Source organism: Oncorhynchus nerka, linkage group LG27, assembly GCF_034236695.1.
Source record: "Oncorhynchus nerka isolate Pitt River linkage group LG27, Oner_Uvic_2.0, whole genome shotgun sequence".
Taxonomy (NCBI): Eukaryota; Metazoa; Chordata; class Actinopteri; order Salmoniformes; family Salmonidae; genus Oncorhynchus; species Oncorhynchus nerka.
The window spans coordinates 43,402,638-43,427,232 of record NC_088422.1 but is presented as its reverse complement, the minus strand read 5'-3'; the positions used below and the strand labels follow the sequence as shown (position 1 = coordinate 43,427,232).

Here is a 24,595-nt window from a genome sequence, read left to right as displayed (position 1 = left end):
GGATCCGACGGCGAGTGGGTAATCCGCCTCTACCATCAGTCTTATTAACCAGCGTGCAATCATTGGATAATAAAATGGATGAGCTCCGATCAAGACTATCCTACCAACGGGACATTATAAACTGTAATATCTTATGTTTCACCGAGTCGTGGCTGAACGACGACATGGATAACATACAGATAGCTGGGTTTTCGGTGCATCGGCAAGATAGAACAGCTGCCTCCGGTAAGACAAGGGGTGGCGGTCTGTGTCTATTTGTAAATAACAGCTGTTGCAGGAAATCTAATATTAAGGAAGTCTCGAGGTTTTCCCTGCCTGAGGTAGAGTATCTCATGATAAGCTGTAGACCACCGTATTTACCAAGAGAGTTTTCATCTATATCGTAGTTGTCTATTTACCACTACAAACCGATGTTGGCACTAAGACCGCACTCAACGAGCTGTATAAGGTCATAAGCAAACAAGAACATGTTCATCAATGGCCTGGCTCCCCCTCCACTCAGTATTTTTGTTAAACAGAAAACTCAAACATATGGCAGCAGATCCACAAGGTCTGCCATGAGAGGTGACTGTATAGTTCCCTTTCAGGAAAAGCACCTTTAGTAAATCCGCTTTCTCTGTGAGAGCTTCCCATACACTGCCATCAGACACACATAACTGCACCACCTATCACACTTTTAAAAAAACATGAATACATGGCTAAAGGCCAATCAGATTTGTGAACATAATCCCTAGCTGTGTATTGCCGCTTTCCATGTTGTCTGTTGTCTGTAGCTTGTGAGGTGTGGAAACACTTTGTTCTATGTTGCTCTGTCTTATATGTTGCTCTCTGCGTGTGCTCACTGCTCAATGATTGTCTATATTATAATTGTTTTTAATAACCTGCCCAGGGACTGCGGTTGAAAATTATCCAGCTGGCTAAAACCGTCACTTTTACTGAAATGTTGATTAATGTGCACTGTCCCTGTAAAAATAAAAATAAACTCAAAGATAAACTCAAACCAGAGACAGCACTCCTAGTGGCCGCGGACTTTAATGCAGGTAAACAGACATCCGTTTTACCTAAACTTAGGAATAAACCTTTAGACCACCTTTACAAAGCTCTCCCTCGCCCTCCATTTGGCAAATCTGACCATAATTGTATCCTCCTGATTCCTGCTTACAAGCAAAAACTAAAGCAGGAAGCGTATTGAGCAGTGACTCGCTCAATACGGATGTGGTGAGATGACGCAGATGCTAAGCTACAGGACTGTTTTGCTAGCACAGACTGGAATGTGTTCCAGGATTCTTCCGATGGTGTTGAGGAGTACACCACATCAGTCACTGGCTACATCAATAAGTGCATCGATGACGTCGTCCCCACAGTGGCCGTACATTACCCAACCAGAAGCCATGGATTACAGGCAACATCCACACTGAGCTAAAGGCTGGAGCTGCCGCTTTCAAGGAGCAGGACTCTTTTAAGAAATCCTGCTATGCCCTTCTGACGAACCATCAAAAAGGCAAAGCGTCAATACAGGACTAAGATTGAATTGTATTACACCGGCTCGTCGGATGTGGCAGGGCTTGCAAACTATTACGGACTAAAAAGGGAAGCGCAGCTGCGAGCTGCCCAGTGACATGAGCCTACCAGATGAGCTAAATTACTTCTATGCTCTCTTCGAGGCAAGCAACACAAAGCATGCATGAGAGCATCAGCTGTTCCGGACGACTGTATGATCATGCTCTCCATAGCTGATGTGAGTAAGACCTTTAAACAGGTCAACATTCACAAGGCCGCAGAGCCAGATGGATTTTCAGGACGTGTACTCTGAGCATGCACTGACCAACTGGCAAGTGTCTTCACTGACATTTTCAACCTCTCCCTGACCGAGTCTGTAATACCAACCTGTTTCAAGCAGACCACCATAGTCCCTGTGCCCAAAATACCAAGTTAACCTGCGTAAATGCCTACCAACCCATAGAACTCACATCTATAGCCATGAAGTGCTTTGAAAGACATTCATACTATTATCCCAGAAACCCTAGAACCACTCCAATTTGCATATCACCCCAACAGATCCACAGATGATGCAATCTCTATTGCATTACACACTGCTTTTTCCCACCTGGACAAAAGGAGCACCTATGTGAGAGTGCTATTCATTGACTAGAGCTCAGCGTTCAACACCATAGTGCCGTCAAAGCTCATCAGTAAGGTAAGGACCCTGGGACTAAACACCTCCCTCTGCAACTGGATCCTGGACTTCCTGACGGGGTGCCCCCAGGTGGTAAGGGTAGGTAACACCACATCTGCCAAGCTGATCCTCAACACAGGGGCCCCTTAGGGCCAAGCACGACTCCAACACCATCATTAAGTTTGCTGATGACACAACAGTGTCAGTAGGCCTGATCACCGACAACGATGTGACAGCCTATAGGGAGGAGGTCAGAGACCTGGCAGAGCGGTGCGGTCTCCCACAACGTGAGCAAGACTAAGGAGATGATTGTGGACTACAGGAAAAGGAGGACCGAGTACGCCTCCATTCTCATCGACGGGGCTGTAGTGGAGCAGATTGAGAGCTTCAAATTCCTTGGTGTCCACATCACCAACAAACTATCATTGTCCAAACACACCAAGACAGTTGTGAAGAGTGCACAACAACGCCTATTCCTCCTCAGGAGACTGAAAGGATGGCACAGTTCTACAGCTGTGCCATCGAGAGCATCACTGCCTAGTATGGCAACTGCTCGGCTTCCGACAGCAAATCACTACAAAGGGTAGTGCGTACGGCCCAGTACATCACTGGGGCCAAGCTTCCTGCCATCCAGGACCTCTATACTAGAAGTGTCCGAGGAAGGCCCTAAAAATGGCCAAAGACTCCATCCACCCTAGTCATATACTGTTCTCTCTGCTACTGCACGGCAGGCGTTACCGGAGCGCAAAGTCTATGTCCAAAAGGCTTCTTAACAGCTTCTACCCCCAAGCCATAAGACTCCCGAACAGCTAATCAAATGGCTACTCAGACTATTTGTGTTGTTAGGCCCTAAAGCTTAGGCTTAGGCTACTTACTAACAGCAGATACAAATAATATAGATATGAATTGCACAATAATTATACCTTTATGGATTATTGGTACATTGTTTTCTCTTTATTCAACCCGCCCACCACCCAATTGCCCTTCATCTACACAGTATTTCATGACGCTAAACTCGCCCCGCAGATATAACCGCGGGGACTGCGGCTTATGAGTCAACCAGTGCATCACTATTTTGTGTGTGCTCCATTAGTCTAAGGGTAGGGTAGACCAAGGCGCAGCGTGATTTGAGTTCATCATATTTTATTCAAATGTGAACCAGCAAAAAAAACAATAAACAATACAACGAACGAAAAGCTTCGTCGTCGTGCAAAAATACATGCAACCAAACAAAGACAAGATCCCACAACTGAAGGTGGGCAAAAGGGCTGGCTAAGTATGATCCCCAATCAGAGACAACGATAGCCTCTGATTGGGAACCATACTAGGCCAACAAAGAAAAAGAAAACCTAGATATACAAAAACTAAAGTACCCACCCTAGTCACACCCTGACCTAAACAAAATATACAGAATAAACAGAGATCTCTAAGGTCAGGGCATGACAAACAGGGCTGTTTGGTTCTGGTTCGTCTCAGCATCAGGCAGTGCAGAAGCCTACTAAAGAATGTGCGGTCTGCTGCTAGGTCCAGCTAGGACTCCTATCCTGGTTAGATTCCTCTGATGAAAGACACTACGACGTCTGCTGGACCTGCAACACTACACACACACGAACAAACGAACAAACACACACAAGGCCTGTGGTTGTTGGGGAGATGACGTTTGTAGTTGCTACTATGGTGATGTTATTGGGTTGTGTTGTCAGGGACTGGTATATATTTACAGAGTTTGGTGGATATCAGATAAAAGTCTATTGTGTGACTTGAACAATATAACTCAGAAGTGCATCTTTTAATTGTAGCTCTAACATCCATGTGCATGTCTGAAAGACGACAACCCAATCTATTACTGACACGTTGGCCCCTGCGTTACCAGACACTGGGTTATCAGCCTGGTCTCTGATGGCGTGAGGTAAAGAATGAAAGATTTACAACTCTAAAGTAATTCAATGGCGTGAATTATGCCCCAACCTGGTCTGAGGTTGGTAGACAGGTCATGGTATATGGTATGTCGACCTCTGTGATCCCATGTTGCGTGCCCTATCCATGTGCACCCAGTATTCCTCAGACCGTACCGTGACCCACCTGAACAGAGCATTTGAAGGGTTATGGTTAGGAGGGATGGAGGGGAGGGGACACCACCAAGGAGTCATGTGCTTTCTATTATACACACACGCACACACACACACACACACACAACCACAGGAGAGTGGATTACTGCATTCCACAAAACACACTAGAGGGAAAGATTCCTCTCAGCTTAGATTAATGAGAGAGAGAGAGAGAGAGAGAGAGAGAGAGAGAAACATCTCCTTCTATTGTAAGTGTAGTGAAATATACCCTTATCAAACATATTAGCAGTATGCACAAAGCTGTAGGTAACAGAAGTCTCTCTCTCCTCTCCTCTTAGTTGACGCTTTCCATTGTGGCAGTGGTCCGGACCATGGTCCATTGACTAGAGGATACTGTTGCATGGGAAGCCGAGGGCCGAGAGGCTTCCCTAATGTTAAAACAACGTCCGTTTCACTGATCTCTCATATATAAAGCACTTCACCCCAATAAGAATCTGTTGATTTAGCATTACACGTTTGGCTAGGAATCTCTTGAGCGTGTGTGTATGTGCGCCTCAATGGCACACTTGTGTCAGGCCTGGCCTTATAAACCATAAATCAATCCAATGCTGATTTATTGAGTCAGTTTACACACACACACACACACACACAGACACACACACACACACAACTGTAAAGATGCAGGTTTTATTTGAACTGCGTAGACGTATGCTTTATGTAAGCTGGTAATTGGTACAGCACCTTCCTCTTTATCACACTCCAGAGTCTGGCCTTTAAAAAGTAGGGCCTATCATTAATGGAATGTTATTTGCAGGAAAGTATAAGGGATGTGTGCAAAATGCATAATATGTATCACTGTTTGTGAAATGAAAGGTACGGTGTTTTATAGTACGGACAGACTGTCAGAGATAGTGAGATTGAAAGAAAGTATGGATCTAGACAGAGAGTTGAAAATATCCAGAGAGAGAAAGAGACGGAAAGATAGAACGAAAGATAGAGGTACCTGTCTGTGGTGTATTTGTCTCATTTATCACTCAGCAGTAGGTCTGGTTTTTGGGGGGCATTTGAAGCTCACTACCTGTCTCATCACTCCACAGGAGACGTGTGTGTGTGTGTGTGGGTCTGTGGGTCTGTGGGTGTGTGTGTGTGTGACTCCCTGTAGTGATGTGTGCCCATCCTGACATGTCATTTAACGTCTGGCAGTCGCTCAGTATAATGCCACTTTGTGCTTTATGACTCTCCCAGGAATACACACACACACACAATGGTGAGACATTTCACTAAAATGGAAAAGATATCAGAGGGAAACAGAGGTACGTTCACACACACACAAACCCACACATACACTGAGGTAACATCTGTGTCTATTCAACAGCTCACTCACAAGAGTTCACATTGGATTTATACCAAACACCAATTTGACACATAGTTAATTGTATAGGACAGAGAGTGGTTGGGTAAATTACATTGTGTGTTTTGAGTCATGCTCTCTGTAAAGCAGCCAGTCTTCTGTTGGAATCTGAATCAATACTTTCACATAAAACCTAAAGGGGGGATTCAGGCATCACCTCATTCATAGGTTTTCATGGGGTACAGTATGTAGTGTGTGCGTCAGTGTGTGTCTGTCTGTGTGTGTGTGTGACTGGGGTGGACTGAGTGCCAGAACATGTCTGTGCTGGTACTGATTGAAGAGCTCACGGGACCCTCAGACTGCCCTGACATAATTAGCCTCCTCAACCCTCCCTCACGCACACACACATACACCACACACACACCAGCTTAATTCAGAATTTAGTTTAGAATTCTTGAATTGAAGTAGTAAACAGGATACAGAATTGTAATTTGAATTAAAGGAAATACAATGGAATTCATTGAAATTAAATTAAATTCAAATGCCTTCTATTCTATATTAGGTGTAGTCTATGCAAATATCAGTTTTGTACATAAAACATAAAAAAGGATATTAAATACATGCATTAGTTTAACCCTCAGGTGAACCCTGAGCCATTCAAAAAGAAGCCAAACAAATGAAAGGGTTGATGGAAATATAATTGGCTATTCTAAGCATTCTATTCTAAGGTCAAAAGAGTATATGAACATTGTTTCCAGAGAAAAGGGATATATTATTTGGTATGTGGAAGTGTAATCTGTCAGATTCAGTGAAATTCATGTTCTATGACTGAGTGGGATTTATTTTAATGGCACTGAATTAAATTCTACTTCCTGTGATGTGTGGCCAATTTAATTCTAATTTCCTTTTTTTTTTTTCAAATTTTGGAGTCTTTTCCAAAATTCTAAATTGAGGCCAACCCTGATATACTTAAGTGATAATGCCAGAGATGCCGGTGTTTGGAGGATATATTTGCACAGGTGTGTTCGTCTCGGGCCGGGCAAACCATGCCAATATATCCTCCACCGGCTTCAAGGACATTATCACTTTTACACAATGGGTTACCAACATATTCAAACAATTGATTGACATATTTTCATGAAAAAAAATATTATTTTGATGAATTTATTCATACTATTTCATCCTTCCACAAGATATAGTCCCGAAACAAATCTAGGGTTGCTACCCAAGCCGGCTGGTCGTTCGTTCTATAGGTTCGGTTGCCAGAGACGCGACCAAGTCGTTCAGTCTTTTTGTTCTGTATCTATGGACGCGACCCAGTCGCTCGTTCTAAATGTTCTATTGCCATACTGGCTGGCAACGTTCTTATCCCTTGTTGCTAGCTAGCCAACTGTGGCTAACTTACAGTCACGTCAAACAGTGCAGACAATAACAACAGTAGTTGCATTTGTTTAAGCTGTTTTCTAGTGACATTTCTTTGGACACATAACAATGAGCTAATGAGGCATGATTTCTCCTGGCATAGAAAATGTGCTCTCTCGTTAGGACACGGTGGTTCAGAGGAGCTAGCCAACAACACAGCTAACACAATAACTTTAAACTGAAGCTGGAATGACTGCAAACTAGCTGCACTTAGTTTCATTTGGCCTTTTTTTCAATGACTTTTCTTTGTATATGTCCATAAAAATGATGCCAGCTGATTCATGATTTCGACTGAGGGAGAAACGCTGCCTGCCTCTCTCTCGTCCCGAATCCCGACACCTTCATCACTATGGGACAGCTGGACATCGAATTTGAATATTGAAACAATGTTGCAAATATCGGACAGACAGACAGTAGGGTTCATACAAATCTCCACTGTTGAAAATGATATGTTTGTCTAAAAAAAATGGCTTTTTATAGCGGAGATCAAGTTTATAACTTCCCTGCCTGGGCTGATGAGACAGTGGATTGCGCAGTCAGATGGAACAGATTAAATATGCATTTTAAGGTCATAGCTTTAGCCGGTGGTAACTTGTGGACTAGACACAGGCTGGAATGCGGTTTTAACCAATCCGCATCCAGGATTAGACCCACCTGTTGTATAAACACACACATACACAGAGTAATGAGAGCTTTATGTTACTGGGTTCATAGACGCCAGGGATTATGCTTCCCGCACATTAATCCAATAACTACATGTCTTTGAGATCTGAGTGTGTGTATCTGTGTGCGCATGTGCTGGCACTCAGGCAGTCTAACTCAGGCAGTCTAACTCAGGGAACTTTGATGGAGGCAGAGGCTACAAAATCTGAACTCATCATGGAGGACTGCAGTGGTTCGCGGGTCTGCGTACCCACATCCATACGCACACATGCAGTCAGAGCCGGCCCTCGCCTTTTGGGGGCCCTAAGCAAAATGTAATGTTTACAGTTCATTTCCTGCAGTTCTACTCATTTTGCCAAGAGAAAATGTTGCAGTTTTAAAGCAAGTTTGCCGCAAATCTACACATTTTGCCATGGGGCAGAGATAAAATGGAGCAATTTTATAACAAACATCATGCAATTCTACTGCTTTTTGCCATAGGGTAGAGTGGAATGTTTGCAGTTTTGAATATGATATCAGAGTGAGAGTGACAACCAAAATCAATGGGGGCCCCCCAGTCTATCAGAGTGAGAGTGACAACCAAAATCAATGGGGGCCCCCCGGTCGGTAATTCAACCATGATTACTACAAGTTTAGATAGTCTTGCGTCCAGCTAACTTACAATCTGAAATGTTTTTGCTGACATGGGCTATTGAGTGACTCTCTGTGACTTACATAATACGAGATAAACTGTTGATGCACAACCACATTTTGAAATTGTGCCTTGTGAATTCTACTATCTGAGTGTGGGATGGGCGTAAGCCGCAAGCTCTGGCTCTCCGAGGGTCACGTGTTCAATCCCACTGCTTTTTTTCTCTCTTTTTTTTGTTACCCTATCCCAAACCATAACCCTTAACTTACCATTTAGAATGAATGCCTAAACTTAACTGTCAAGTTACTACTGTTGTAAACCTATCCCAAACTTAACTGTCGAAATTTGACATTTGGAGGAACTTCCAAATGTAATGTTTGGAGAAACGTCGGAATCTGAAGTCAAATAGGTAAAAGTGTGAGACCTTGTTGATATAGCAGGGCCCATATGGTTCTGGTCAAAAGTAGTGCGCTATAAAGGGTATATACAGCGCGGTTTGGGACACAGTCCAGATTGATACATACCACACACAGAGATCAAACATGGGACACCCCATTTCCCAGCTTCCTCTGTGGTCAGGTGCTCTCTAGTCAAAGACAGGCTGGAAAACTGGAAGCAAACCAAACACGCGCACACAGACACGCACATTCCAAACCACAACCCATTATGCCAGACGTCATAGAATCCAAGTCTGAATTGAACGCCGGGCCGTGCTTTTTCCGTCAGAATATCATGTGTTCTTTTCCTCTGCTAAATTGGCTGTGGTTGTGTGCCATTATGATGTTATGCTATGAGAAACCTCTGTCTGTGTGGATCACTTCTCTGATGGATATAGACGAATAAAGGAAATGGCGTCTTCATCCGAATTGAATTGAACTGATGATGATGTATCAGAGTCCAGTTCTACCTGGTCTTCTCTCTGGGACTCAGCACAGAGGTGTCATGCCCATAGGGGGAACAGGGGAATGTGCCCCCCTCAGATTTGGTTTTGTTTCTCTGTAATACTACTAGCCACATAGCAATTTCATGAAGTTGGCTTTTAGCTAGTGCAGATAGGTTCCTAATCTCCTAACCTCATAACTAGCTACCAAGAAGCCATTTCAGGCTATCAATCAAGTTAAAGTAGTTAGCTTGGCTAACTATTTTAGCTGGCATGCGTGCTGGCAAGGTTGGTAGACTTTAGAAAAGCAAGCAATAACTAAATGTACTGAATAAGACTCACATTCCTTTCAATCTTTTGCCCAGATTTGAGCAAAGATGCATAAAAACATATTTAGTTTCATTTAAAAAAAGGCCCACCGGTCAGGACAGCTCAAGTGTTATTCTTAGATATTCAGAAAAATATACATGTTTTTTTTAGATTGAATTAAGCATAATGATTATGGCTCTCGATTGCAGGAAAAGCTGTTTCAGGTGTTTTGAAAAATGCTAAATTCTCCATCTTCCAGACTGTGTGGCCCTAGCCACTCCCCTGGATCATCCCCTAGCCACCCTCACATACCTATTAGACTGGGCTCACACTTCCTGGTTATAATGACCAATTATTGAAGACGATCTCATCCTACATTTTCTGTCATTGATGATGGCAGGTTTGGAGTAGAATTGTGGAGAGGGGGGGTTTAACAGCAGTCAGTATGATCAACAGGGTAGTTTGACAAGCTATTACTTTCAGTCTGTAGTGTTCTATGAATTGTGAACTGACAAACTTGTCCTCTCGATGTCCTCTGCTCCTGTCTCCCAGTCGTGTGTGTGTTTTGAGAATGTCTCTCAGTGGCGCGTGACTTTCTTGATGTGAGCAGATATCTGGGCTTAGTCTCTGTCTGTCTGTCTGTCTTTCTCTCTCTCTCCTCTCTCTCACTCTCTCACACACACACAGAACACATACCTCCGTCAGCTCAGACACATGAATCCAAACGCCAGGGTTCAAACAGGAGGCACACACACCCCACGCACACACACCCCACGCACACACACCACACGCACACACACCGCACGCACACACGCAAGCAGTTCTCTCCCTCTTTCTTACTGTCTTTTTCTTGCTTACGCTCTCTCTCTCTCTCTCTCTCTCTCTCTCTCTCTCTCTCTCGGTCTCTGCCTTTCTTTCAATAGGGACAGATCATATCTCTACACAGTAGGGGTCGTATCAGTGTATGTGTCTTTCACCCCTATTGTTCTAAACATGTGGCTAACCTCCAGCTTCTTAGCTCAATGAATTCCCTTTTCAATTTACAAATGGACTTAGTTTCCATGCCTTTGTGTGTTATTGAAACACAACCCTCATACGACAAGGTCAAATTACCTCCAAATTACCAGATAACATGCCAATTTTATGTTGAGTGACCAAGTTACTTTGTGTGTTGTGTGTGTGTGTGTGTGTGTGTGTGTGTGTGTGTGTGTGTGTGTGTGTGCCCCAGTATGTATGTGAACCCTCACTGACTATTTGTCCGTCTCCAATTAGCCCTGATGACTTTTTTTAACCAGGAACCGTTTGTAGCTGAGATAATATTTAGTCACCCTCCACAGCCATAGTATCCTTCTGCTGGGCGGTCACTGTATTTCACAGGGATAATGTTTAGACACCACCCTTCCACGGGTCTACCTTGCAGTCAAGATTAAGCCAGTACAAATGGCTGGAGGAAATTAAACCTTGAACCTTGAAGCTTTGCTATTATTATCCTATATAGCGCACACGTTCCATACACCTACCTGTGGGTAGGTGCTTTCTGAGACTCTTTCCGGCACCAGGTCGTGCGTAGCTCTGAATTACTCCCCTCTCTTCCTCCCCTCCTTCTCTTGTCTTCCTCATACTTCTCTTTGTCTAAGCTAACCTCCAGATGTTTGTATTTGTCACCACTGGGCCCATTCTCCTCCTTTTTTTTCTCTCTCTCTCTCTCTCTCACACACACAGCGGCTCTTTTGTTCTGGTCCACGTCAAAGGCATCTCTGTATACTTGCGCGTAGACGTGCCTGTATTTTGAAGACCGACCGGTTTGTTTCTCCACTGGGAAGAGAGGGAGGAAAGGAGGAGAGGGAGCCTTTCACAGCGGCGACGTTAAGCAGACTGTGGTTTGTGGCGAGGCACTGAGTGGCAGAAATGATTGAAACTTACACAGGTTTGCGCGCACGTGTGACTGTGTGTGTGTGTGTGTGGATGTGAGGTTTGAAAAGGGTTTGTGAGAAGGACAATTGTGAAATTGCCCCGAAGCTGAAAACTGAAAACGTATCAGTAGGCCAATGGCAGTAGTTTGAAAGGCTTTGCTTGCAGTTAAGGTTACAAGTCTGAACATTGGTGCAGACACACTTCAGAAGCTAGTGTTCACATATGTGTGTTTTCGTATGTGTTTGTGTGTGTGTGTTCTCAGCTGCTGTGTGTTATACAGGGTGCGCCGCAGTAGCTCTTCTCCAATCAGGCAGTGGGCCTAGGAGGCTCTAGCCAATCACAGAGCAGCGTTACGTCACAGGGGGTTGAGAGGTGAGAGAATGGGTGAGGTTCCGGGGGTACCTCCCAGAACAGTTGTGTGGGGAACCTGGTCCTGAGGCCCCTCTGATTGAAGCCACGGACGATCAAGTCCGACAGCGGTACTGCAGGCATTGTTTGCAGAAAACCGGATCCCCAATTATAGAGAATGGAAAAATGTCAATCTTTGTGGTCAATCTTCGTGTAAATAAGTAAAAAATGTAAAGACAATCATGGTACCAACAATTTCTTCTAATACACCAGATGTCCTTGAACCAATTATTAAAACATTGCGTACATGTGAAGTTATGAGGATCATTTAGTTGCTAATGTAAATCTACAGTACCCCGGTCGGCATTCAACTTGAGTTAAGGATCCGCATGCTTCGGTTCGGCTGGCGCCTATCGGAACTCAGCTAGGTGAGCCAAACGAGTGTGCTCTCATACTCCCTCAAAAAACCTTCGCTTGAAAAACGAGAAAAAAGCACCAATAATACTGTTTGTCCATTTTGAGACGCTGTAGCCAGTATACACTTCCTCAAAATAGAACAAATTCATTTTAAGATACCAACAACAACAACAGAAATGTCACAAAATGTTGTCATAATATATGCACAAACTGCTCAAACTGTTTCGAATGGGAAGCATAAATAGTTTTAGTAAATGGTTTAGTAGTTTTAAGTTCCTCGGCGTACACATCGCAGACAATCTGAAATGGTCCACCCACACAGACAGTGTGGTGAAGAAGGCGCAACAGCTGCCCTTCAACCTCAGGAGGCTGAAGAAATTTGGCTTGTCACCCAAAACCCTAACAAACTTTTACAGATGCACTATCGAGAGCATCCCTGCGGGTACAGCCTTGTACGGCAACTGCACCCTCCTCAACCGCAAGGCTCTCCAGAGGGTGGTGCTGTCTGCACAACGCATCACCGGGGCAAACTACCTGCCCTCCATGACACCTACAGCACCTGATGTCACAGGAAGACCAACTACATCATCAAGGACAACAACCACCCGAGCCACTGCCTTTTCACACCGCTATCATCCAGAAGGCAAGGTCAGTACAGGTGCATCAAAGCTGGGACAGAGAGAGTGAAAAACAGCTTCTATCTCAAGGCCATCAGACTGCTAAACAGCCATCACTAGCACAGAGAGGCTGCTGCCTACATTGAGACCCAATCACTGGCCACTTTAATAAATGGATCACTGGTCACTTTCATAAATGGATCACTAGTCACTTTAAACAATGCCACTCTAAATAATGCCACTTTAATAATGTTTACATATCTTACATTACTCATATCACATATATATACTGTCTTTTATACAATCTATTCCACCTTGCCTATGCCGCTCAGCCATCGCTCATCCATATACTTACATGTACTTATTCTCATTCACCCCTTTAGATTTGTGTGTATTAGGTAGTTGTTGGGGAATTGTTAGATTACTTGTTAGATATTGCTGCACTGTCGGAACTAGAAGCACAAGCATTTCGCTACGCTCGCATTAACATCTGCTAACCATGTGTATGTGAGCAATAAATGTTATTTAATTTTTTATTTTAAATAAGCGGATGTAGCACTGAGCTACTGTAGGCTGCAATGTCACTTCCTGGAGTATCTCAAACGGCGCATGTTATGTCTCCATGAGACACCATCTTAACCGACTTCATTTGGTTTCAAAGCGCTATTGAGGCTTCACATAAGAATGATGGTGTGACGTGGTCAATGGCTTTGTCCATTCATATATACCGTCAATGGGTCACACTGATCACACAAACACGCATGAAACACATTTGATACACACACACACACACACACATGGTGGTGTGATGCTGTGGGGTGATGCCTATTTTATTTATTTTTATTTAACCTTTATTAAAAAAAGATATATAAATATAGGACAAAACACACATCACGACAAGAGAGACAACACAACACTACATAAAGAGAGACCTAAGATGACAACATAGCATGGTAGCAATACAACATGACAACAACATGGTAGCAACACAACATGGTAGCAGCACAAAACATGGTACAAACATTATTGGGCACAGTCAACAGCACAAAGGGCAAGAAGGTAGAGACAACAATACATCACACAAAGCAGCCACAACTGTCAGTAAGAGTGTCCATGATTGAGTCTATGAATGAAGAAATTGAGATAAAACTGTCCTGTTTGAGTGTTTGTTGCAGCTCGTTCCAGTCGCTAGCTGCAGCGAACTGAAAAGAGGATCGACCCAGGGATGTGTGGGCTTTGGGGACCTTGAACAGAATGTGACTGGCAGAACGGGTGTTGTATGTGGAGGATGAGGGTTGCAGTAGATATCTCAGATAGGGGAGGGGGGGGGGGGGCCTAAGAGGGTTTTACAAATAATCATCAACCAGTGGGTCTTTGCGACAGGTATACAGAGATGACCAGTGTACAGAGGACTATTGAGTGCAGTGATGTGTCCTATAAGGAGCATTGGTGGCAAATGGTAAAGAACATCTACCCGCTCGAGAGCACCCTTACTCGCCGATCTATAAATGATGTCTCCGTAATCTAGCATGGGTAGGATGGTCATCTGAATCAGGGTTAGTTTGGCAGCTGGGGTGAAAGAGGAGCGATGACGATGTGTCTATGGAGTGGATTGACAGTGTATGGTACGTGTCGTGAATGTCCCATAGTGATAGCAGGAGCCTCTTTGCTAGGCCCTTCTTGTCTGTCCCTCCCTGCTAGATAAATCAGCAGCCTTGTCTGCGGATGAGACACGTTGTGTGTGCTTCTCACAATCAGGCTTAGCATACACTGCAAGCTGTGTTGGGGGGGTTTATCCTTCTAATCAAGATAAAATGTCAGACACACACATAGACACATGCGCGCCGCATTTAAGCAGCTCAATCCCAGAGCATGTTATGATTGTGATAAAAGCAGAACATCCCGGAGGAGAGGAGGAGAGGGGAACAGAGAGTGATATCACAAACATGAGGGGCATCACTCTAAGGCATCCGCTATCTCTAAGGTGACCCAGCTGTGATGTCATCAGCACAGATTGATATCAGCACAGAGAGTCGGCTCTGGTTCCCCGGGCTGAAAGTCCAACAGAGAAACACGTGACTCACCAAGAAGAACCTTTCCCTCTTGTTGTTCACTGTTTGCCCCAATCATTCAATGAATTGTATGAATGAAAAAATAAAAAATATATTTCACCTTTTATTTAACCAGGGAGGCAAGTTGAGAACAAGTTCTCATTTACAATTGCGACATGGCCAAGATAAAGCAAAGCAGTTCGACACATACAACAACACAGAGTTACACATGGAGTAAAACAAACATGCAGTCAATAATACAGTATAAACAAGTCTATATGCGATGTGAGATAAGGGAGGTAAAGGCAAAAAAAGGCCATGGTGGCAAAGTAAATACAATATAGCAAGTAAAACACTGGAATGGTAGATTTGCAATGGAAGAACGTGCAAAGTAGAAATAAAAATAATGGGGTGCAAAGGAGCAAAATAAATTAATTAATTAAATACAGTAGGGAAAGAGGTAGTTGTTTGGGCTAAATTATAGGTGGGCTATGTACAGGTGCAGTAATCTGTGAGCTGCTCTGACAGTTGGTGCTTAAAGCTAGTGAGGGAGATAAGTGTTTCCAGTTTCAGAGATTTTTGTAGTTCATTCCAGTCATTGGCAGCAGAGAACTGGGAGGAGAGGCGGACAAAGAAAGAATTGGTTTTGGGGGTGACTAGAGAGATATACCTGCTGGAGCGTATGCTACAGGTGGGAGATGCCATGGTGACCAGCGAGCTGAGATAAGGGGGGACTTTACCTAGCAGGGTCTTGTAGATGACATGGAGCCAGTGGGTTTGGCGACGAGTATGAAGCGAGGGCCAGCCAACGAGAGCGTACAGGTCGCAATGGTGGGTAGTATATAGGGCGTTGGTGACAAAACGGATTGCACTGTGATAGACTGCATCCAATTTGTTGAGTAGGGTATTGGAGGCTATTTTGTAAATGACATCGCCAAAGTCGAGGATTGGTAGGATGGTCAGTTTTACAAGGGTATGTTTGGCAGCATGAGTGAAGGATGCTTTGTTGCGAAATAGGAAGCCAATTCTAGATTTAACTTTGGATTGGAGATGTTTGATATGGGTCTGGAAGGGAGAGTTTACAGTCTAACCAGACACCTAAGTATTTGTAGTTGTCCACGTATTCTAAGTCAGAGCCGTCCAGAGTAGTGATGTTGGACAGGCGGGCAGGTGCAGGTAGCGATCGGTTGAAGAGCATGCATTTAGTTTTACTTGAGTTGTATGGCATTGAAGCTTGCCTGGAGGGTTGTTAACACAGTGTCCAAAGAAGGGCCAGAAGTATATGAATGGTGTCGTCTGCGTAGAGGTGGATCAGAGACTCACCAGCAGCAAGAGCGACCTCATTGATGTATACAGAGAAGAGAGTCGGTCCAAGAATTGAACCCTGTGGCACCCCCATAGAGACTGCCAGAGGTCCGGACAGCAGACCCTCCGATTTGACACACTGAACTCTATCAGAGAAGTAGTTGGTGAACCAGGCGACGCAATCATTTGAGAAACCAAGGCTGTCGAGTCTGCCGATGAGGATGTGGTGATTGACAGAGTCGAAAGCCTTGGCCAGATCAATGAATACGGCTGCACAGTAATGTTTCTTATCGATGGCGGTTAAGATATCGTTTAGGACCTTGAGCGTGGCTGAGGTGCACCCATGACCAGCTCTGAAACCAGATTGCATAGCAGAGAAGGTATGGTGAGATTCGAAATGGTCGGTAATCTGTTTGTTGACTTGGCTTTCGAAGACCTTAGAAAGGCATGGTAGGATAGATATAGGTCTGTAGCAGTTTGGGTCAAGAGTGTCCCCCCCTTTGAAGAGGGGGAATGCGCGACACACACACACACACAGTGAGAGGCATCCTGCTTACATGTGATCTATAATTCAATAAAGTCACCTCTCCCTATGTGGGAGGAAATCTTGCTGAGAGGGTGGGGAGGGAAGGAGGAGGGGAGGGATGGAGGTCGGAGGGGTAGTCAAAAGAGATTGACTAACATTAAAGCTAGAAATGGGGAAAGGGAAAAATGGAGAAAGAGTAACTCTAGTACCTGAGGAGGGTGGGGGGGGGGCGGCTGAGGCATTTAGCCGCTGGTGCCAGAGAGCTTTTACGAGTCTGCGGTCAGACAGAAATAAAATTCAATGGAGCGACTGAATGGTCTGTCACACACAAACACACACACATGCGCGCACACACACACACACGCACACACGCGGTTGAATGGCCTCTGAGAAATCACTGTTGGGTTTTATAATGTCACAGTGATTCCACGTCTCCATCACCCATAATGCATTGTGACTGAACTAGCATTCTGAGACACACACACTCAAATCGCTGTAAAGGAGGGAGGGATACAGACAGCAGGGGAGAGACATACAGCTCATTGAAATGCCAATGTGACTTAGTACCTATACGGATATTTCGGGAGATGTTGGTAGCAGTAACGTTGATAACAACCACATGATTTAAAAGTCGGAACTATGTGGATGCCACGATAGCAGTGATTCTCTCTCTCTCTCAACGAGCTATGACAGAAGAGGTGTTTTAAGGGGGAGAAAAAGATTGAGAGAGAGGGGTGGAGAGGTAGAGAGAAAAGGTCAAAGATAAAGAAGCTCTCGGTGTCCCTCACGCACACACACACACACACACACACACAGGTTGCTTAGTGTGGTATCCAGTGTCGTTGCCATGGATGTTATGAACGATCACAGGATTCTGTCTGTCTCCTCTCCGTCTGTCTGTAATAGCAGGAAGGTTTTCGGAGTGTTATTACACTCAGCTACTGTTCTACTGGACATGTTTCAGTTGGTAAAGCATGGCTTTAGGATGTGGTTTGTGGGTTCCATTCCCGGTGTCATATATTACAATATTATCACTATCTTATGTTAGTGTAGTTATTGCTCTGGGCGCTCCCATCTGACGTAGGGAGACATGTCTTCTTACAATGGGGTATTCAATGTGCCACTGTGTGTGAACACGCCAGTCTGTATGTATGAGATCAGTGGATATTAAATCCCATTTCACTGACCTCCAAAACAGCAAGTCATCCTCCAGCAAGAATGATAATGATGATGGTTCTCCTAGTCCAGACCAGGCGTTTGAGGCTGATGAGGCAGAAACACACCATTAGACAAGGCTGGGGGGGCTTCATGGTTGGAGTAACCACTTTGGAGAGGGGCGGAGACATAAGCATGAAAATATGGGGGAGAAAACAGAGGGTTTAAACCAAGCCTCTCTTAAATGGCCATTGCTCTTCATGCCACTCTGAGTGGTGTTTGTAAGTGTTCGTCAGTGTATTTCTGAGTAGGAGTTGTGGAGGGTTTTGATAGGTTGAATGGAAGGATGGATGTGGAGGAGTATGAAACAGACCAGCAAGACCAAACACATTACCTCACTAAGTGGTGCTGTGTGTGTGCGTGCGTGCGTGTTTGTGCGTTATCGGGAGGGGAAAAGGTGATCTCCCTGCCTGGGAACTCCCTACCCTTGGAGAGGGCGCCGAGGGTGGCACCACACACACACACACTGTTTGATCTCATGATCGGGTCAGGGCTGAGACTAACAATAGCCCCAATAGTCCGGTGTTGAGAGCATTTTCCCACTAGAGTGGGTAACCTATCCTCTATCTCTCCCCTACACACGAAGCTCACGTGAACTGCTCACACAGACAGATAGAGAGAGAGAAATTCTGGGTTTTATGACTGGATCATGCCTCTCAGAGACCCTTCAAGATGGAGGGACCTAACGGTCAGCTCTCACAAAATGGAGGAGTAGTGAGGTGAGGAGAGCAAGACAGAAACAGGACAGATAGAGGTACAGTAAGAGAGAGAGAGATCTATTTGCAGAGTATCCACATTAATTTACTGTCAGTGTATAGGCTGTAGTTGCTTGACTTGAGGCTTTGAATGGGATTCTCTCAGACCAACCAATGGTTAAATACTCCCTGTGTTTGAAATGGAAAGCTTTCTGGTAGGGCAAAAGTTCTCCTGGTATTTCCTTACCAACAGTTTGTTGTGGATGAGAAAGATTGACAAAGGGAGGAATGCAAAGGAGAGGCAAAAAAAGAGAATACATTTAATGTAGAAAAGGTGTGTGTGTGTGTGTGTGTGTGTGTGGAGAGAGAGCCAGTTCCAGATCATAATGTGATAATGGAGTAAGAATAGCAGCTTGGCCTCCACCCATTTATATTCACACACACACACTGCTCCATTATCACATCGGTCTCTATGGAGCCTCCTTTATTTTATCCCAGAGAGGAGGAATATGTGTCTTGTCTATCCCAGGGAGAGGCAGGCAAGGCTAGGCACAGCTCACAGCACCATGGGGGTGTCTCTCTGGAAGTCCTCTTTTAGAATACCACATAACACAGCATTAATCAGCACTATCCCAACAGAACAAATGTAGAAATGAATGTGTCTAACATATTCTTTCTTTAATCTTCTCTTTACTGTCTTCCCCTGTTCAATAGTCTATTCAGTCATGGGAAATCTGCTTTATTTTTGTATCAAATGATATTTAATAGTCGAAAAGCTTTGGGCCTCAGCAGAGAACAACTTCAATCAAAGGAGTTCCTTCTTTGTGACCGTGTGCTGTTGAGACGTTCGCAAGACTCATCGTGTCTCTCTTCCTCTTTCTTTTCTTCTCTTGTTTCACTCCGTCTACAGAATAACTTATCTGCCTCCCTCCGTCACCGCTCCACTTCAAACGCTAAACATTCCCCCACCGTTTCCCTTATATTCTGAACATTTGCCTTGGCATTATCTTAATATTTTGCAGATATTTTTTTTTTTTAAACAAGTTTCTCTTTTTGTCACTCTTCATAACCCATCCAAACAGACTGTTTGCTGAATAGAGACTGATAGATATTAATGTATTTCGGTGTTATTCATAAAATACCCCTCAAACAAAATGAAGTCAAGTAAATCATACTGATGTTGTCGATCATGTTGAGACCCACAAATGTTGAGACCCACAAATAACCCCTCCTTTCTATTTACGTTGCCTAGGTGATGCCGGAGCAGCTGGTGTTGCTATTGGAGATTCTGCTGGAGGAGGCGGAGCTAAGTGTGACATCACTACGTACGATCAAGAGAACCTACGATCTACCGAAGCAGGACGCTGAGGTAACACTGCACACACAAGTGGATATAGTATGTATAAGCTGGAAGTCGAAGCCTAAGTATTGATGTAGTTTACTCCAGGGTTAGGGGACAATAATATATTTACGAATATATATATTTAAAATAATACATACTGTACCAGTCAAAAGTTTGGGCACACCTACTCATTCAAGAGTTTTTCTTTATTTTTTTTACTATTTTCTACGTAATAGAATAATAGTGAAGACAACAAAACTATGAAATAACACATATGGAATCATTCTCTCAACCAGCTTCACCTGGAATTATTTTCCAACAGTCTTGAAGGAGGTCCCACATGCTGAGCACTTGCTGGCTGCTTTTCCTTCACTCTGCGGTCCAACTCATCCCAAACCATCTCAATTTAGACAGCGCCGGAGAAGATGGTTGACGTTTTACATGCTCCTAACCAATTGTGTTTTATATTTTTTATTTTAGCTTATTTTGTACATTATACTGCTGCTTCCATCTCTTATGACCGAAAATAACTTCTGGACATCAGAACAGCGATTACTCACCGCGAACTGGCAGAAGCTTTTTTTCCCTATTAACGAGTCTGACGAGCCCAACGTGAACGACATACTGCTTTTCCGGGAACAGGCCCAAATCCCCGTCATTTGCGTGAAGAGACAACAGAGAAAAAGAGGACGGAGGTCGGGCTGCCTTCTGAGAATTTGTAGGCGATCGAATAAACCCCCCCTGCCTTCCGTTCTACTAGCTAACGTGCAATCATTGGAAAATAAAATCAACGACCTACGAGGAAGATTAAACTACCAACGGAACATTAAAAACTGTAATATCTTATGCTTCACGGAGTCGTGGCTGAACAACGACATTATTAACATACAGCTGGCTGGTTATACGCTGTATCTATCTAGAGAGTTTTCATATGTATTTTTCGTAGCTGTCTACATTCCACCACAGACGGACGCTAGCACTAAGACCACACTCAATGAGCTGTATACTGCCATAAGCAAACAGGAAAACGCTCATCCAGAGGCGGTGCTCCTAGTGGCCGGGGACTTTGATGCAGAGAAACTTAAATCTGTTTTACCTCATTTCTACCAGCATGTTAAATGTGCAACAATAGGGAAAAAACTCTAGACCACCTTTATTTCACACACAGAGACGCGTACAAAGCTATCCCTTGCCCTCCATTTGGCAAATCTGACCATAATTCTATCCTTCTGATTACTGCTTACAAGCAAAAATTAAAGCAGGAAGCACCAGTGACTCTGTCAATAAAAAAGTGGTCAGATGAGGCAGATGCTAAGCTACAGGACTGTTTTGCAAGCACAGGCTGGAATATGTTCTGGGATTCTTCCTATGGCATTGAGGAGTACACCACATCAGTCATTGGCTTCATCAATAAGTGCATTGATGTGACCGTACTTACAGTTGAAGTCGGAGGTTTACATACACCTTAGCCAAATACATTTAAACTCCGTTTTTCATATTTCCTGATATTTAATCCTAGTAAAAAGTCCTTAGGTCAGTTAGGATCACCACTTTATTTTAAGAATGTGAAATGTCAGAATAATATTGATTTTGTTTCAGCTTTTATTTCTTTCATCACATTCCTAGGGGGTCAGAAGTTTACATACACTCGATTAGTATTTGGTAGCATTGCTTATAAATTGTTTAACTTGGATCAAATGTTTTGGGTAGCCGTCCACAAGCTTCCCACAATACAATAAGTTGGGTGAATATTGGCCCATTCCTCCTGACAGAGCTGGTGTAACTGAGTCAGGATTGTAGGCCTCCTTGCTCACACACGCTTTTTCAGTTCTGCCCACAAATGTTCTATAGGATTGAGGTCAGGGCTTTGTGATGGACTCTCCAATACCTTGACTTTGTTGGCCTTAAGCCATTTTGCCACAACTTTGGAAGTATCCTTAGGGTCATTGTCCATTTGGAAGACCCATTTGCGACCAAGCTTTAACTTCCTGACTGTCTTGAGATGTTGCTTCAATATATCTACATACTTTTCCTCCTTGTGATGCCATCTATTTTGTGAAGTGCACCAGTCACTCCTGCAGCAAAGCTCCCCCACAAAATGATGCTACCACCCCTGTGCTTCACGGTTGGGATGGTGTTCTTCGGCTTGTAAGTCTCCCCCTTTTTCCTCCAAACATAACGATGGTCATTATGGCCAAACAGTTCTATTTTTGTTTCATCAGACCAGAGGACTTTTCTCCAAAAAGTATGATCTTTGTCCCCATGTGCAGTTGCAAACCGTAGTCTGTCTTTTTTAAAGGCGGTTTTGGAGCAGTGGCTTCTTCCTTGCTGAGCGGCCTTTCAGGTTATGTCGATATAGGACTTGTTTTACTGTGGATATATATACTTTTGTACCTGCTTACTCCAGCATCTTCACAAGGTCCTTTGCTGTTGTTCTGGGATTGATTTGCACTTTTCGCACCAAAGTACGTTCATCTCTAGGAGACAGAAAGTGTCTTCTTCCTGAGCGGTATGACGGCTGCATAGTCCCATGGTGTTTATACTTGTGTACTATTTTTTGTACAGATGAACATGGTACCTTCAGGCATTTGGAAATTACTCCCAAGTATGAACCAGACTTGTGGAGGTCTACAATTATTTTTCTGAATTCTTGGCTGATTTCTTTTGATTTTCCCATGATGTCAAGCAAAGAGACACTGAGTTTGAAGGTAGGCCTTGAAATACATCCACAGGTACACCTCCAATTGACTCAAATGATGTCAATTAGCCTATCAGAAGCTTCTAAAGCCATGACATGAACTTTCCAAGCTGTTTAAAGGCACAGTCAACTTAGACTTCTGACCCACTGGAATTGTGATACAGTGAATTATGAGTTAAATAATCTGTCTGTAAACAATTGTTTGAAAAATTACTTGTGTCGTGCAAAAAGTAGATGTCCTAACCAACTTGCCAAAACTATAGTTTGTTAACAAGAAATTTGTGGAGTGGTTGAAAAACAATGACTCCAACCTAAGTGTATGTAAACTTCAGACTTCAACTGTACATACCCCAACCAGAAGCCATGGATTACAGGCAACATTCGCACTGAGCTAAAGACTAGAGCAAGGAACGGGACTCTAACCCGGAAGCTAATAAGAAATCCCGCTATTCCCTCCGACGAACCATTAAACAGACACAGTGTTAAAACAGGACTTAGATTGAATTGTACTACACCGGCTCTGACGCTCATCGGATGTGGAAGGGCTTGCAAACCATTGCAGACTACAAAGGGAAGCACAGCCGAGAGCTGCCCAGTGACATGAGCCTACCAGCTAAACTACTTCTATGCTCGCTTCGAGGCAAATAACACTGAAACATGCATGAGAGCACCAGCTGTTCCGGACGACTGTGTGATCACGCTCTTCGCAGCCAATGTGAGTAAGACCTTTAAACAGGTCAACATTCACAAGGCTGCAGGGCCAGATGGATTATCAGGACATGTACTCCGAGCATGTGCTGACATTTTCAACCTCTCACTGTGCGAGTCTGTAAAACCATAGTCCCTGTGCCCAAGAACACTAAGGTAACCTGCCTAAATGACTACCGACCCGAAGCACTCACGTCTGTAGCCATGAAGTGCTTTGAAAGGCTGGTCATGGCTCACATCAAAACCATTATCCCAGAAACTATAGACCCAGTCCAATTTGCATATCACCCTAACAGATCCACAGATGATGCAATCTCTATTGCACTCCACACTGCCCTTTCCCACCTGGACAAAAGGAACACTTATGAGTGCTATTCATTGACTACAGCTCAGCGTTCAACACCATAGTGCCCTCAAAGCTCATCAATAAGCTAAGGACCCTGAGACTGAACACCTCCCTCTGCAACTGGATCCTGGACTCCCTGACGGGCCACCTCCAGGTGGGAAGGGTAGGTAACAACACATCTGCCACGCTGATCCTCAACACAGGGGTCCCTCAGGGATGAGTGCTCTCCTACAGTCCCCTCCTGTACTCCCTGTTCACTCATGACTGCACAGCCAGGTACGACTCCAACACCATCATTAAGTTTGCTGATGACACAACAGTGGTAGGCCTGATCACCGACAACAAAGAGACAGCCTATAGGGAGGAGGTCAGAGACCTGGCCATGTGATGCCAGGACATCAACCTCTCCTTCTCCCTCAATGTGATCAAGACAAAGGAGATGATTGTGGGCCGAGGAAAAGGAGGACCGAGCACGTCACCATTCATATCGACAGGGCTGTAGTGGAGCAGGTTGAGAGCTTCAAGTTCCTTGGTGCCCACATCACCAACAAACTAACATTGTCCAAGCACACCAAGACAGTCGTAAAGAGGGCACAACAGAACGTTTTCCCCTCAGGAGACTGAAAATATTTGGCATGGATCCTCAGATCCTCAAAAGGTTCTACAGCTGCACCATCGCGAGCATCCTGACTGGTTGCATCACTGCCTGGTATGGCAACTGCTCGGCCTCCGACCGCAAGGCACTACAGAGGGTAGTGCGTATGGTCCAGTACATCACTGGGGCCAAGCTTCCTGCCATCCAGGACCTCTATTCCAGGGGGTGTCAGAGGAAGCCCCTAAAAATTGTCAGACTCCAGCCACCCCAGTCATAGACTGTTCACTCTGCTACCACACAGCAAGCGGTACCAGCGC

At 44.3% G+C, this 24,595-nt stretch overlaps 1 protein-coding gene across 5 annotated transcripts in view; it reads left to right on the top strand.

The window, feature by feature from the left end:
• The window catches only part of aopep (aminopeptidase O (putative)), a 114,130-nt gene that overhangs the window by 74,420 nt on the left and 15,115 nt on the right, over positions 1 to 24,595 (top strand). For 4 of the 5 annotated variants that reach the window (XM_065011690.1, XM_029638299.2, XM_065011691.1 and 1 more), the window contains one exon: positions 19,842 to 19,958. In XM_065011690.1, the coding sequence (XP_064867762.1) occupies positions 19,842 to 19,958 (117 nt within the window). Of the gene's footprint in view, positions 1 to 19,841; positions 19,959 to 24,595 lie in introns of those variants that run through there. The other variant, XM_065011692.1, reaches the window with a different exon arrangement.